At 39.7% G+C, this 16,918-nt stretch overlaps 1 protein-coding gene across 2 annotated transcripts; it reads left to right on the top strand.

Moving 5' to 3' along the window:
- Positions 1 to 766: 766 nt before the first annotated feature.
- On the top strand, positions 767 to 16,672 carry clic5b (chloride intracellular channel 5b). 2 transcript variants are annotated; one of them, XM_028040339.1, is made up of 6 exons: positions 767 to 1,466; positions 12,069 to 12,178; positions 12,289 to 12,414; positions 12,982 to 13,088; positions 13,340 to 13,521; positions 15,150 to 16,672. In XM_028040339.1, the coding sequence occupies exons 1-6, from the start codon at positions 852 to 854 to the stop codon at positions 15,318 to 15,320; spliced, it is 1,311 nt and encodes a 436-aa protein (XP_027896140.1). In that variant the 5' UTR covers positions 767 to 851; the 3' UTR covers positions 15,321 to 16,672. The 2 variants fall into 2 exon arrangements, with proteins under 2 accessions (XP_027896140.1, XP_027896141.1); XM_028040340.1 differs by lacking the exon at positions 767 to 1,466 and adding an exon at positions 7,140 to 7,474.
- Positions 16,673 to 16,918: the final 246 nt, after the last annotated feature.

Below are 16,918 nucleotides of genomic sequence, written 5' to 3'. Positions count from 1 at the left end.
TTCATGGTCAGTTTTAGATGGATAGGAGGTTTTGTGGTTGTTCTTGAACGTCCTAACCCCATTTCTTTTGGTAACAGTTTCATCAGTGGTAACATTTCAGAAAAAAACTAAAAAAGTTTGAGATTAATATCAGAAATTTTCTAGAACGAAAAAACGAGGGGATTTCTGAGTTTGAAGCATTGCTGATCTTCACCAAATAACTTGGAAATTTTGAGAATGCAGTAATCTAAAACTTTTTGATTAAAAAAATGTGCAATTTTTGAGTTTGAAAAGTCAAAAATGTCAGCAGAAAACTCAGAAATTTGGAGAATAATCTCAAAAATGTATATATATTAAAAAATCATCAACATTTCTGTGTTTACAAAGTCAAACATTTTTGACTTGGGAATTTTCAGAGTTTCAAAAGTTGAACATTTTCAACTTTTTAAACTCAGAAATTTTAATGTATGTTCTAAAAAAGATTGAGATTAACCTAAAAGTTTCTGAGTTTTTCCCATGAAATTTTCGACTTTTCAAACTCAGAAATTTCCTAGTTTTGTCCCAGAAAATTTCTGAGATTGATAAAAAAAATTCCTGAGTGCTTTGGTGGAAATATAGTCTTAAATTCTTTTCCATCAACAATGGCCCATCGTGGTACAGATATATTTTGTAACAGTTATGCAGAAGTACTTGCTTCACCTGAATGTCCTTGAGGGCACAGCCCCCAGTGATTGCATTATTCACTCGCCGGATCAAAGGTCCTTTATGGCTTTGTAGCTGGAGTTTGTCCAGACACCAGTCAGTGAGAGGCAGGCGGACTCCGAACACTGCACAACTTTCCCTCCACGCCTAAACACCAAAATCCGAGCGTTATGGATCACGTCTACGAGCACGTCGAGCACCGTGGCGGAGCCGACAGCCCCAACCGACAGCCCAGGTATGAGAACATAGGTGAGGGAATGAACCATCTGTACAGCGAGGTGCAGGTCCACGCCCCGCAGAGGGGCAAGCGCAGCTCCCCAGACTACATGGAGATCAAGGACGGTGACAAGCACAGCAAGTCCTCATCGTCGTCGTCCTCCTCCTCCTCCTCGTCCTCCAGCGGCGACGAGGGAGACCGGGGAGACCTGACGGATGAACAACAAGTTGTGGCGACGATGGACCTGCCGCCTGAGCCAGAAGGGGTGAACAAAGAGGAGCATGACAGCTCCCGGCGCTCATCAGCCTCCTCTCACGCCTTCTCTTCCTCATCCTCCTCCTCCTCCCACCACGGGGATCCCTGTGACGACCCTCCGATTGAAAGCAACATCCTGGATGAGGATAATGCCATGGACGGGTTGCTGATGTCTTACACCCATCCCAACACCATCCCGAAGACGAAGGAGTCTGTGGACTACAGCATTAAAACTCTGGAGAACGTCACTCTGGATGGCAGCAGCGCGGCCCCGGCTGACCCCAACGAGCCCAAGGTCTCCCTCTACGTCAAGGTAAGATTTTGACTTTGTAAGCTTTAAACACAAGGTTGAGTCAGGACACTAACTCCAAGCTATGTTGAAGGAGGGCATGAAGTGCATTTTTTTTTACTTTAAGTAACTCTTGCCAGAGGCGACCCTAAGTTGTGTGAGGCCCTGGGCAAAAATCTGATTTGGGACCACTTCCGGTTAAGCTCATTGTCTAACAGCCACCAGAGGAAGTGTGATGTCTCCTTTATATGAGCCACACTGTCAAAGTTCATAAATTGCTTTGCATATATTAAAACCTGTTTTTTTATTAGTTTTATTCTCTGTGAGTCTGTTTCAATGCCTAAAACTTAAGCTTTGTCTACAATGAACTTAAGAAAAAACATCGTCATCGTGACTTAATATCTAAAATACAATTAACAAAGGCATCACTCAGTCTTGGGACTTTGTGAGACATGGTAATATAACGCTTTGTGTCATCAGCATAAGTTGATGCCTTGTTTATGGTCGAGGAACTTTAGCATTTAGCTTTGAGGTACTCTGTAGTTTCAGTCATAAAATTTTGAGGAACAGTTTTCCAAGTCTTGAAATAATTTTCCTTTAGCAAGATACTGTAAACTTGTTCTGACAATTACTGACATACAACAGAAACTAATGGAGGGTGTCTGTTACGGGTGGCCCTCAATTTGAAAGGTACCATAGATTGAAAGCATGGAAAAATGAGGCAGTGTAAAAAATTTGGCATTTAGTATTCACCATAACATCATCTTATTTATGCACTCATATACTGTAAACATTTTCAATCGTGTATTTATAATTATCAGATATGCCAGCCCATGCAACCTCATATTCTGCTTACACTTATGCTCAGTGGTAAATTTTGGGACATTTAGACTGATAGCTCATAAAAGGAGTCTGTATTTTAAATGCTCTCTTCTGCTGTTCAATAGAAAATAAATAGGCTTTAAATGAATTGTAACAAGAACTGCACCTTCCATAAAAGTAAATGCTCCTGATACGGGTATTCCATTTTTTAAACAGGCAAAGTTTAACTTCATCGTATACATTTTACAGTTTGATGACTATATAGCACTAAAGTTACAAGTTTTCATTTATGATTTTGACATTAACATGGCCAAAGGTCTTTCAATAAAGGCATGTATTGCATATGTTTCTAAATCATCACAGGCTTGACATCGCATAAGGTAATGATTGCTGCATTGCTAGCAGTGAATGCCTACAAAGTAGTAGGAAGCTTATTTTTAGCTACACTTTTATACATGGTTTTAGTGTGAGAGCTTGACTAACAAAAGCTTACTGTAAAAGATAATATAATTATATATATAATTAAAAGTATTTATCAGATTGAATGTGCAGGGATACTTGTAGAACATGTTATGTAAGCTGTGGCTTTTCTGAGGCAGAATCTTTTAAGTCATGTAATACTTAACTTATTCACAGTAAAAGACCATAGCAACCAAAGGTGAACTCTAGGCCAGCTCAGTTCCTCCTGTGTCTTCGTTGATTTAGTGATAGTTGTGGAGCGGGGCCATCGGCTACTGCAGGACTGAAAACGTCCCACCAATAGGAAATATTAAAGTCACTGTTGTCTGCCAGAATGGGTCTTGGCAACAGTGAGCAAAAGTATTCACACGTCTTGAACTTATTTATTATGGACTACCACCGCAAGCTTTGATGTATTTCGTTGGGATTGCAGATGGCCGAATGCTGAATGAAAATGACGGATTGCTTTCGAAGTGTCTTAAATAAAATAAATATTGGAAGAATGTCACGTAAATGTGTATTCAGTCCCCTTGAATCAAGTCCTTTGCACATCTAGATACAGAAATGTTTGCCCTTCCAAAACAACTCAATCTCATTCAGATTGAATGGAGAGCGTCTGTGACCAGGAGTGTTTAAGTCTTGGTGCAGATTCTCAGCTGGACTTAACTCTGGACTTTTACTGGGCCATTCTGACACATGAATACTCTTTGATCTAAACCAATTCACTGCAGCTCTGGTTGTACGTTTATGACTGACTTCAAGCAACTTCTCTTCTGAAGAAGCGCATCCCCACAGGGTCATGCTGCTACCTCCATGTTTCACTGTGGAAATCACATAAAGTGGCAATAACATGGACGTTTGTATTTGCAACCTGGATAAATGTGAAAAACCTTAAAGGGTAAACATTTTCTATCAATTTAGCAAATATTTCCCGATTATGTTTTTGTGTGCATACCAGATATATTGCCAATACTTTAAAAGCACCGTCTGAACTTGGTTTTGTTCTACAAAGCTTTTCATGATAAGATTCCCATTTGTATGCACAAACATCACGGGACACACACACCTCTATACACCTGGAGGTGTATAGGGTTCAGCTTCATACCTTCATTTCATTGGGGAAGGTCTAACATCTGGTGTGAACACCGACAGACGGCGAACATGCATCCCTAAACCAAGTCTTTCATAGTTCTAATCCACCTGGTGTAACGTTGCGTAAAATTGACTCTAATCTTGGTTTATCGTCTGTTTGCTATTTACTGCCTATAAAAAGGAAAACGCCTTGTAAAAATGTAAACTGCTTCAGATAAAATTTTCAAACACCCCAAAAAGCATGCTGCAAGTTCACTTTGATGAGTTGAGTTAAAAGCAAGTTGAGATAGATATGCCTTTAGCTCATTTATATACATAGCGCTGTCAAGCTGGGTTGGCATTTCTGCGATAGTTATCTGTAATTGAGCACATTTACAGTGAAAGCTGATAAAGGCACAAACTGACATCAAATCAGAACTACAAGTTATCTCCGAATCATGATAAACAGTGACCATAGTTCACCATGGTAATGACCCACCTATCTGAGTTTATCAACACCGAACGTTTAGAATACGAGCTCGATAAAAGCGCCAAGTTTTGGCTAGTAAATGTTATATGTTGGTGTTGTTATATCACAATTATGATAATCACCGACCAATAAATGGTCATGGAGATTGACGAGATCCACTGTCCGTTGCCCTCCCGTCTGAGAAACTCCAAGACGTGTGTGGATTTTCCAGTGGTTTAATCATCAACGGCTGCTATAAATTAACCCCAGCGCCGCTATAAAACTAGGGAGGAGAATGAGGACATCGCCTGTTTTTTTGCTGACAACGTTGCATGACTCATCCCCTGCAACGGAGGTTATAAGAGTTATCTGAGAGACATTTCCACAGCAGCTGTGGTGTTTTGAAACGCAGTAATTTCTCTTGGTAATAGTGAGAAGATGATTCTCCAGCGGGCACATCCGGGCTTGGATGCATTCACGGTGTGTCCTTTTACGAGGTTTCTGTAAACTTGAAAGAACAATGCTACTAGAAGCGGAGGGGTTAAATCAAGAGAGAACATTAAACAGTCTCCTTCACCTTGGCTCCGGAAAGACACAAACACCTGTTACTGTTTGATTCTGCTAGTGAATGATTAGCCCAACAAGTGAGGCTTTGAGCTTCTCTTTGTCTAAAGAACATACACAATAACGACACAGTGTCTAAGAAAAGATTTCAGTATAAACTCATTCAAGTGTTGGCTTAGTGAAAAGTATTTTCTTCCATACATATTTACTCTCTTTTGCTTTTTTTTTTTTTAAAAAGTCAAGCATATTTTTTCCAGACCATCCAACTAATTTTAATATTAGACATAGATAATGGTAATACCAAAATGGTAAGACTACAGCAATGACTTCAGAGAAGCAAAAATGACTGCAGTCAGTCTGAGAAAGACGGTAATTTACAATAAACTATTTCATGCAGTTGCCACTCTGCATTAAATATGCTCACATCCAAGAAAATCAGTCACAGTTCAGAAAAAGACAGAAGAGATATGGCGCTGTGGACTTTCCGGAAGACAGTCTTTTTTTTTTTTTTTCAAGAAGATTCAGAATAACTTAAGTTCCAAAACTTTAACAAATGTTTGGAACATTTCCCTTTAAAAATGTGAGACCAAAGTAGAGATGCCAACCAAGCATGTTGGAGGGTTGACGAATTCTGGCTTATTTTCCAGCCAAAGGATGTGTTAGTCACCGAGCGTTTTTAAACTGTTCTTCAGTCAAATATGAGACCAAGTGTCCAACCGTCAAAACTTTGACAAATTCGGATCATAGAACAGGACAATGATCCCAAACCCAAAAACAAACCTACTGCAGAGTTGCTGAAAACGAGAACCAAGGTTTTGCAAAGTCGCAGTCAAAGTCCAGACCTCAACCTGATTAAAATGCTGTCCTCGGATGAATCCCTGAAAGTAAAGACGTGAGACTATGATGAAGGGTTAAAGAATACAACAGTTTCCGGCTACTGCTCTGGTTCTCCAACATACTGAAATATTGATGCTTTCAGTGACATAATTTTACAACTCTGTAAAGTCACCATGGGTTTATTACGTACCAACATCTAGGTCACTAGTCAATACTCGGAAGGACGATTATTATTATTATTATTTTTTTTTTTTTTACCCCTCCAGGGGGTCTTTTGTGGACTCTAGTGTCCCTTTTACGAAAGTAGGCTGACAGGAATGGGGAAGGAGAGGAGGGAAGACATGCGGCAAATGTCGCCGGGTCCGGGAGTCGAACCCGTCAAGGACTCAAGGCCTCCAAATATGGGTTGCGCTAACCCCTACGCCATCACGGCACGCCCAATTATTATTATTTTTATCAGAACTGTAAATCTATGTTCAGCAAACGTTGCTTGGTAGTTGTCAGATTGCATGCAGTGACCTTAAAATCTGGTTAGACCTGCTGAAAAGAACATCTACCTAAATACTGTTATACTTTCTATCAACTAAGGCTTAATTTGGATAATAAAAAAACCTTTTTGTATCATGTTCACCATATATATACCATATATAAGTCTTTATTTGGGGGCCTTTTAATATTTCCCTTCTGAAACGAGTCATTTTCAGAGTTTCAGACCTTCCTCTTCCTAGAAACTGGTTGGTGATGCGTGCATTTGTGTCAGCCAGGAGAGGGAGCTGTGCTATAAATAGAGCGTTCAGATTCTACTTCCTTCACATCTGTCTTTCGTTTTATGCTTTCCAAGGTGACGGGACTGTTTTCTTCCAACTCGGATAGATCTGTCAGAACCTTGTAAGCCAGACACGTTGCAGCCCAGTTCCTTTTGCAGTGCCATACAGTTTGTATGCAAATTATTCCTACTTCCCGCCTTCAGAGACCAAATCAGACATCAGTGAGCCACTGAGGAGTTGTCTCCACTGCTGCTGGTGATCACATAAAACTTGCTGGAGCAGACGAATGCGGACCATGAATTAAATATGAACGCTGCCGCTCCTCTGCTCCAGGAATAAAAAAAATAAAAATAACCAACAGAGTGACAGGAATGAGAATTCAAAGTGGCATAAGTATGACTGTATTTTTTTTGGGGGGGGATTATTTTGCCTGAATATGTAGAAATCAAAACAGGCTTTCCCCTCCACCCCCCCTTCTTATTTTTATTTGACAAATGAAAGCCATCAGACTAAATAACCCTGTGGAAATAGAATTTTTTTTTTTTAAGGTTTTTATGCAGATGGATTCTGAAAATAGGAGATAAGATGTGCTTTATTTGTGGGGGGGGGTTTGCTGGTGAGGATGGAAGTGAGAGATGGGGCTCCACCCCCTGGTATGGTGAGGCCTGACACCTGTTCAGCACTCTGTGTCGATGAGCCGTGCCTCTGCTCTTCATCCGAGTCTAAATCAGGGCGCGAGGCTTTATACCCAACACCTGGACTGTCACGACGAGGAGGGAAATTTACTTTCAGAGGGGCCAAACTGAGGTGGACGGCCTCGGATTAAAGAGCTGCTCAAGTTGAGAGAAGACAAAAAAAAGAAGAAGAGAGAGAGTGAGATCACTCATGGTTAAAGGAATCCTTCCAGAGAGGATGTCTTCCATGGAGGATGTAAACCTCAAATGACGAGACAAACTTAAAAGGACGCAAAACAAAACAAAGATCAAGGCAGCATGTCCACAAACAGCCAGGACAGAGAACCTGATATAGAACTTTTTGTGAAGGTAAGAGAGAAATGGGATTGGGGATTTTCTGACGTTTTGATGAAGTTTGGGTGAGCGCAGCAGCAGAATTTCAGCCGTTACGCCGCGACCCCGGTGTGATATGGAAAGCTGAGGTAACCCAATAGTGGAGGTAGAGTTTCAGCAGCAGCAGGATTACCGTGACAGCGTTTCTGAAGTTGCTGATGCTGGGAGGCTTGTGCTGGCCTCTGCACTGGTTCCCAATACCGAAGGAGAACTTTAGCTTCAGGGGGAAATGTGTTATACAAGTACCTCCTCTAAAGCATTACAGAATGTTGATGTTGTATGTAGAGATATTGGAAATAGAAGAAGTCGGTTTATCAATCGGCTCTTCTTCTTTTTAGACAATAATTGCCTGATGCTGCATAAAAATGGAGAAAATATTTCACCAATTATATCACTGATTTGTTTCAGTAAACTTAATATGTTAGTAGAAATCCAAACTTTGCAACTTATGTAATTTTTGTCCCGCATTAGCTTACGTTAAACAACCATCGTCTATAATTTCTGATCTGCTAAAGAATAATGGAAAATCTTACATATAAATCTGTTTAGAGAAAAGAGTTTCCATAGCAGCTGTCATTCTAATATTAGTCGTTTCATCATGTGCCCTCTGAGAGGTGACCCAGATGGACAGGGGGCTGTCCTGGTTATAAATTTGAAAACTGAGACACAAGCACCCCTGGAGTGGCAGCTTCTGTATTTTTTTAACAGCAGTTAATAACTTCAGAGGGACCTGGAAAAAAATGGATTGTGAAAATTTTATCACTTATGTTATGTTGATTTAACAAAAAAGGGGCTACGTTGTGTTTCTAACCAAAAGAAGAAGAAGAAGGCTAGTAGTGTCTAATGAACACCAAGGAACCATTTGTAGACTACTATCAACATAACAAGTATGTAATTGCACTAATGCCTGTTGAGGAATAGTAAACACGTACCAATGAATGAATGGGGAGCACTTTGCTGCCACCTTGTGGTCAGGTTTAAGTCTCATTTAATGAATTTTCTGTTGCATGTTCTACATTATTTTTGACAAGTTCTACTGAATTTATAATCTGTTTAACAGGGAAAAACACAAAATAATCTATTTTTATGTAATTGCAATTCAATACAGGCATAATGTTAAAAAAATATTAAACCAAGTTTAATAATCGCATATTCTCAAAATCTGTTTAAAAGATGCATCTTTTAACTTTTATGATAATTATGACAAAGGCAATGGATATATCATTATCATAATTAGGATTTATTTAGAACAATCACAGATAAAAAGCAGAAAAGAGTCTTGTTTAGGTGTGCTACACTCACATTAAGTCTTCCCATGAACTGGATTGAAAAGGAAACCCATAAACCCTTTTTTAATAACATTAGAATGTTTTATTTTTTGTTTATTTAAAAATATTAGGTAAAAGTCTAATAATATTTTATTGGCTGTATAAAATTGTATGCAGGCCTGTCGATGTTGAATATATGACCAATTCTTTGGTCAACATAAGATAGTTAGCTCTAGCATGTGCAAACTACCCAATGGGTAAAAGGCTAATAATATTGATAGCATAGAATCCCCTTTCTTAGTGTAAATGCAACTCAACAGGGCAAACTTAAATTTGCATTATTAAACAGAAACATTTTACCATCTTACCAGTTAACTTTTATTCATGTAGAAGAGTCTCTGTAAAGTCAGAGTGTTGCATGGTTGTACACCGATGAGACTCTTTCTCTATAACCAAACAAACTGGGTCATGACTCAATGTTGAGTTAAAACTAGCACCTGGGTTAAAGCCATCACTCAGCAGTTATTTTTGCATGCACTGACTAAATAAAGTGCAGGAATTAATGATTGTCATGTTGGAAACATTCGGAGGAATTAGGGTCCACTGTGCTAAGTTCATAAGACCTTCACTGAAGATCTGTTTTCAAAAACGCTGCTGGATTTATGAGCTTCAAATAAGCTGACAACTCACTGGCTTCAGACTACCAGGCCTTCCCACATGATGGCTATTTTCCACCACTTTCTGGATGTTGATTGACTATTATCTGTTGCATGTGTATTGTGTGTACCTCCATGCAAGCGAGCCCGGCCATAACAATACTCACAGGCAGCCCTATGAGCATCAATGGCTGTTGAACATCCAGCTGACTCAGCTGCTTTTAGCCTGGGGCTTCAGTTTTCTGGTCTCAGTGCTGTGTAGACATAAGCACATGTGGGTATGTAAACACTGCAAACGCCTCATTCTTTTGATACACAGTAGCTTGCTGAGGTTTTCCCTCATTTTCTTTCCTCAGACTTGTATTTTATGGAGATTTTATCCAATAAACAAACACAATGCAGCACATTCTGACTTCTTGCAAAAAATAAAGGTCAGGAGAGGACAAATATCAAAAACATTAATAGTTCAGTTAGAAGGATTCAGATGTGGAATAATTGTGAGGTGTGATTTTCACTCTTAAATGAAAAAAAAAAGTATAAAAGTCATACAAACAAATACAATAAGGTTTGATTATGCTATCCGTTATGAGTTTGTCACAGCTGGAGATACATTTTGAAAAAATATACAGGAAATATTGGAATATGGATGGATATTCTGCTGCTTTGATTTTGATTGTGCCTTCTGTATAACAAGGTGAAGGTATAATAATCTTAACCTACACATTTTGTGATCGACACTTTGTTCTTCCCGTTGACAGGAAATTACATTTTATTTATCTAGTTTTGTTTTGTGTTTCTTACAGTATTTTCCTTTTTTGACTTGTGTATGGAAAAGTTGAAAAATAAGCTGTAGGATTTATTTTCCAAGGCACTGCAAAACATCATACTCTTTTCAGTTAAAAACAAAGTTTCAAGAAACTTTAATTACCAGATTAATGTGCTGAATGATGGGGACCGGCTCCAAACACTAACCCAGGGGTCATTGCTCCTATTCTCTGCATGGCGGCGGGTCAGATCCTGCTCCACGCACCCCAGCGGCCGGTGAACCTGATATGCTCAATTCAACCGATCCACTGTATCAGGTGTCAGTGATGGAGCTCTACATGCCGACACAGGATATCTCAGCATGCACACACTTGGCAGATGAAGAGAAAATGTTTATATGTTGCTCTCAGAAAGCAACAAGGGACAGGTTCTGTCCTCATTTGACTGATCAAGAAAAATAAGATAAACATCTACGAAAAGTTTGTCATGTTTTCATGTCTGATAGCTGGAGTACATCGTGATGTTTTGCAGGTTTTTATGCATTTTATGTCTAATTTCTAGAACATTATAAAAGACCTCCTATTAACTGATATATGTTTACTATTTGATTAATTCTATATGAGCAGTTTAAACGTAGATGGCTTGTCATAGCACTACTCCCCTCATGGAAATGCTGCCAATCCAGGCCACTCTATTTCATTAATCTTCTGCATGAAGGTTTGTCTGAAGGTCCCTGCCTCCCATCTTGCTACTTTAGCCAACAAGGCTTTGCAAAAGCTTTTTTTTTCATCTAGAACTTTTCCACATTTTCCACATAGTCACAGACCAATTTTAATACGGAGAGACCAACAAAATGCATATCTACATTCACTATTTCCTCATGCTAAGCTATTTTGAATCACTCTGAGAGTCTGATTTGAAACTTTTCTCAAGTTCAGAAGTTTGCATGCATTTCTTTAGTATTTGGTCATATTGCTCGTCTTCTGTATGACTTTTGTCAAAGGTTTTGGGTCTCCTTCCACCAGCTTTTGTCAATTTCGGAATTTTGGCCCATTCCTCTACAGACCTGCTGTTACCAAGTAAGGTTTGTAGGACTCTTTGCTCACACAACTTTTTCTACCCTCAAATTTTCTATGGGATTGAGATCAGAATTTTGTGATGGGCCCTCCAAAACATTGAGTTTAAATTCTTTAAACCGGGCTGTATGGCCGAAGTCAAAGTCGATTTGGAAGACCTCTTTGTACCCATGTCTTAACCACCTGGCTGATGTCTTGAAATGATATTTTCATATGTCCACACACTGTTCTTCCCCTAACATTTTTTTTGTGTAGTGCACTAATCCCTTCTGTGGCAAGGTGCCCAGAGAACACGATGCTGCCACCCCTGTGCTTCACAGCGGGGATGGTGTTCTCGGTTTTGTAAGTTTCCCCGTTCTGCTTTAAATCCATTAATAATCATCAAGACCACAAACAAGACGTCTCCAAGAATCAAGGCCCATTTCCCCGTGTCCATTTGCAATCTCTAAGATTTTTTTCCCATGTTTCTGTTGGAGTTCTTCTTCCTGATTGAGTGGCCTTTGGACCCAAGACAATAGAGAACTTGTTTCACTTTAGATAATGACACTTTTACCACCTTACATCTTCACAAGGTATTCTACTTAAGTTCTGGAGTAGAACATAGTTCATGTTGGTACGTACATATTCCAGAAGACTATTGTGAGAGCCTTGTGGGTCAAAATCAAAACTGTTTGACCCAAGTCACAAAGTGTTGAAGCCATTGTAACCAACTAAAAACATAGAAAAAATGTTAAACATCTGGTTTCAACTTCAAATGTAATTCACCAGCCTGACTGACCTTATTGTACATTGTGTGTGTGTGCAGGCAGGAAGTGATGGAGAAAGCATCGGCAACTGTCCTTTTTCCCAACGTCTCTTCATGATCCTCTGGCTCAAAGGAGTGGTCTTCAACGTCACAACTGTTGACCTCAAGAGGTGAAGAAAGAGCTGCTCACTGCGCACTTTGTGCTACTATCGGTCTATTTGTGCTACATAAAACCTATCGGTTTTTATGTGACACCTTATTGTCCCCATGTCCTCTGCAGAAAGCCAGACGATCTGCAGAAGCTGGCTCCGGGGACGCACCCCCCTTTCCTAACCTTCGACGGTGACGTCAGGACCGACATCAACAAGATCGAGGAGTTTCTTGAGGAAGTTCTCTGCCCTCCAAAGTAATTCACATGGAAAGCTTTACAACACCATGTGTGTTTTATCAGACTGCACACCGCCTGCTTTTGGTTGGATTTATGACAACTTTGTGTTGTTTTTGAAGGAGCAGGAAGCCGTTTAGTCGAGTAACGGATGGCTAGCTTTGATGAAAGCTGACATTTTCTGATAAAACTGTTAGTTTGGGGGTTTTGTTGATATTTATATGCCATAGATACCATTAAATCCAGTGACTAAAATCTCAACTATCCATATTTAAAGCTCTATCCCACATGTTTAATGATATTTAACCAAAGCTAAGATGGGTTTATTGGGTTCTATTAATGTCTCTTAAAATGTCTTCAAAGTCAGACTGAGAACGCCAGATTACCTAATTCTTCTTTTATTGCCTGTAAAGTTTTTTACGTTTTAAATGGACCCTAGTGTGCGAACGCCAAACGAGGTGGGACGCCAGTTCGGTGCGGTTCTGTAACGTGTTTTAAATTTAGTGCTAAGCTTCAGTCCAGGTGTTAATTCCATCCAGATGCTTTGGTCTGACTGTACCTTCCGGCCCACTCCCCATGCCTGCTCAGGTATCCCAAACTGGCTGCCAGGCAAAGAGAGTCCAATACAGCTGGAAACGACATCTTCGCCAAGTTCTCAGCCTTCATCAAGAACACCAAAGCCGAGGCCAATGCCGGTAGGGAGCTAATTTTTTGCCATATACCTGTACATATGCATTTACATCTGCAGCTTTGCAGAGTTAGAACAAGTTTTATTATGTTTCGCCACTAGATCGCAGCAAAGCTCAACTTTTCAGGCTTTAATGATCCTCTCATTTACTTTGCTGCCATCTAATGGGGATTTTTGTTACACACACTCAACGACCTTTAAGGTGCATTAACTTATCAGCGTGTGTGACAATGAGTGTTTTTGGTTTGTGCGTTTCAGCTCTAGAGAAAGGTCTAACCAAAGCCCTGAAGAAACTTGATGATTACCTCACAAGCCCCCTGCCTGAAGAGATCGACGCAAACAGCAAGGAGGAAGAAAAGGCCTCCAAACGGCTGTTCCTGGATGGAAATGAACTCACCCTGGCAGACTGCAACCTGCTGCCCAAGCTGCATATAGTGAAGGTAGGTTAAGATTTCTAAATGACCTGGAACTGAGGCAGATAATGGGAACAGTTGAAGTATTTATCCTGTGTGTACAGCTAGTATTCAGGACAATAATGTGTGCATTTTTAAAATTAGGACAATATTCTTGTTACAAATTTAAATCTGAACATATATAACAGACTTCACACTTATTGGCAATAACAAATGAATCTTATTGGAATAGTATGATCTCACATTAACAAAGTAACAAAAAAAAAGCAATATTATTCTCACTCAGTTTAGAATGTAGTTTCACAAGACTAGAGCATGTGAAGGTTTATTTATGGCAGATAATCTTTTTTGAATACTGACCATTTTATTAGGGACGTGTACACTTAAGAATAAAAGTATGGAAGTAAAATTTTTCTGGTTTCTACTCAGGACGCCTTTCTTCAAAAGCAGTTTGAGTTGCCTTTCGATATACCTTGATGTTACCAGATGACTGGCGCAAAAAAAATGCTCACAGAAGAAAAGAAGGGCTTAGTTGCAGGGTGGAGACCATTACCAAGTCATAATTTATAATACAAAAATATAATATAAAAAATTATAACTTTTTCAGCGTTAAAAGAAAGTACAAAACATGCTTTTTGTATTTCTGCCATTCTGTTGTTATAGGGAAAAGAGCTTACGTTGCCAAAAGCAAAGTTAAAACAAAAAAAACACACACACCAAATAATAACAGTAAGAGAATGTATTCTAAGTTGTTTTTTATGTTATAGCCATGTTAATTTTGTACCTCAACAAGTTAAGTACATCCTTGGATAAATTTAACAAATGTCCTAATACATCACCCTCATCTGTTTGAACAATTAAATACAAATATCATCGCTAGAAGAATGTTTAGCCACTACAGTGTTTGGGAAAGAGATGGGTTCAAAGACATGAGTGTGTTTTAGTGTGAAATGTGCAAATGAACTGTAGAACAAAAGCAATAGACTGACAAAATAATGCTGGCTGACGTTAGTCATAGTGAAATGAGTCCTGTATCAACACGCGCTGTAAGCCAACTCAGTGAGGAAGAAGCCATTATTCCATAAGCAGCATAAAAATACTGTTTGCATATCACTTGAGGACAAAAACCTTAAAAAGATGTCCTATGGTCTAATGAAATTAAAATTGAAGTTGACTCTTATTCAACTAATTATTGAATAAGAGGTCAAGAATAAGTTGACCTCTTATTCTTCTTATACTTGAAGAATAAGAGAAGAAACAAAACAGATGGCATTATGAGAAAAGAACATTATTCCAAAAAAAAAATTTAATAAAAAAAATAAAAAATTGGGCTCACATCTCAATACAAAGGCTTACGCACATTACGGCCTTGATGTTAGTCGCAATGGCAATTTAGAGGTAGAGATAAAAAGGTGTGTGTAAACAACAAATCTGTAAACCTGGGCCAAAATTTCAGCAATTGATCTTGTGGAAGGATACCCAAAATGTTTGATCCAAGTCATACAGTTTAAAGCACTGTTTCAATTATGTCTTTTTATGTTGTTTATGTGAATATTTGGTGTCATACTAAATTAAGATGTGACTTCTTAATATAACATTAAGATTAAGGACAAAAGAAATGGCTAGCTACTAACAACGCTTTGTTTTTGTCCTAGATTGTCGCGAAGAAGTACCGCAACTACGACATCCCGTCAGAAATGACAGGCGTGTGGCGGTATCTGGAAAACGCCGGCTCACGCGAAGAGTTCACCAGCACCTGCGCCGCAGACGCCGAGATCGAGAACGCCTACAAGGATGTGGCGAGGAGACTGGCCAAAGCCAAATAGCTCACCAACCCCCATCCTGAGCGCCAATGCAATAAACTAGCAACACACACAACATCCATAAGCAAACAGAAAAAAAATTTACACTACTCGGCATATTCTTCGTGCGACACTCTGCAGAAACATAAGATCTTTGTCTTTTTCAGCGCCAGATGTGATGGATTGCAATAATTCAGCGCTCCCTGTACTTAAACGGTATTTCAATCACATCGGCAGACATGGCATAACAGAAGCGGAGCAGAAGATAAATCGAACCCTATTTAGCTTGACCCGAAGCCAGCTTTTAGTCGGCTCTGCTGTGAAACTTCTGACAAAACTCTTTTCACTCAAACGTGATTGTGTCTGTCCTTATACGTTCCTCGTAAGACAAAGCCCTCTTTCATACGTCCTCCACAGCACAGCCAAAACATTTTACTAGCTGCCGATGTCAAGGTTGTTGGCTTTATTTATTCCCGAGCCCACAGAGGTCTAGCCTGACTCCTGTGTTTATTATCGAGCTCCGGCTCCCGGGGAGAGACACCTTGTTTCATCTGTGATGGATGATTAACGCCCAAAGCTTTCCGAACACGACAGCTCCAATTCTCAGTTTTCAATCGTCCGTCATTCCTTTTTTTTTTTTTTTTTTTCCCCCCTCGGTGTTGCTACATTAATTCTTGGGGTTTGTTTTTATTTTAGCTTATGAGTGTCTTGAGATTCCCATCCTACTCTTGAAAGATTTAATGACATTTAATGAACAAACTTGCCCACGTCAGGGCTTTTAGAGAACAAAGTTAAAAATTTTGTGCCTTTTGTTGAATAAAAAAAAAAAAGAAGAAAAAAATCTGAAACACAAGCCATTGTGATTGATGGACTCATTGGGATTAAATGCATTGCAGCAAGGAGTTAAAGCTTGTAGTTTCCCCCTCCCACCCACTTGTTAAAAATCCACTTCAGGTATTGATTTTGTCTCGAGTTACCTCATGATATTATAAATGGAGGTACTATTTATTCAGCGGCCCAATCAGGTCTGATTAGGTAGAGCCATTAGTGGCGCGATGAAAACCATCTTCCAGACCAGTTCCGTACTGGTCAGAAGCCCTGCCCTGCAGCTCCACACTCTGATGAGTCCATCAACATCCACTGCTTAAAAAGTTCAGGTTTAGGAGTCTCAGTGTCCACATAGAGGAGAGAGGAAACTTGTCTTGGGGGCTTGCTGTTTTTGGCTTGCTGTAACGTTTGCGACTATAGCGAGACTTCCTCGAAGAGCCATAAGGCTTTTGTATGGTTTGGACAAACACATGATGTGAAACCGGAGCTTGATGACTGAGAGAGTAGCTCACAGTGAAGCTCTGCAAATAAATCAATATTTTCACAGATCTGCTTCTGCCTTTTCTTTTCCTTTCTTGCATGGCGATCGCAAGGTTGTCACTGAGACGAGAGGGTCTCCTGGGGATATTGCGAACGTGCTGCAAAGGGTTAAGCGCACCCGACCGACAGAGCTGATCAAATCCAGCGGTGCAGGTTTGTTTCTCTATCCATAACAGAGAGAGAGTGATGACCGCTGACAGGCTTAAATAGAGGCTTCCATGCCAGGGATCAAACGCCATCCTTCTTCTCCACTC

Source organism: Xiphophorus couchianus, chromosome 15, assembly GCF_001444195.1.
Source record: "Xiphophorus couchianus chromosome 15, X_couchianus-1.0, whole genome shotgun sequence".
NCBI lineage: Eukaryota > Metazoa > Chordata > Actinopteri > Cyprinodontiformes > Poeciliidae > Xiphophorus > Xiphophorus couchianus.
The sequence above is the reverse complement of the archived record's forward strand: the minus strand, read 5'-3'. Positions and strand labels throughout refer to the sequence as shown.

Bases quoted from the DNA above. Each gene is read 5' to 3' on its own strand.
- clic5b (XM_028040339.1), top strand. From the start codon at position 852: ATGGATCACGTCTACGAGCACGTCGAGCACCGTGGCGGAGCCGACAGC. The intron at 12,179-12,288 runs GTGAAGAAAGAG...TGTCCTCTGCAG, and splicing joins ACAACTGTTGACCTCAAGAG to AAAGCCAGACGATCTGCAGA. The intron at 13,089-13,339 runs GTAGGGAGCTAA...TGTGCGTTTCAG, and splicing joins CAAAGCCGAGGCCAATGCCG to CTCTAGAGAAAGGTCTAACC.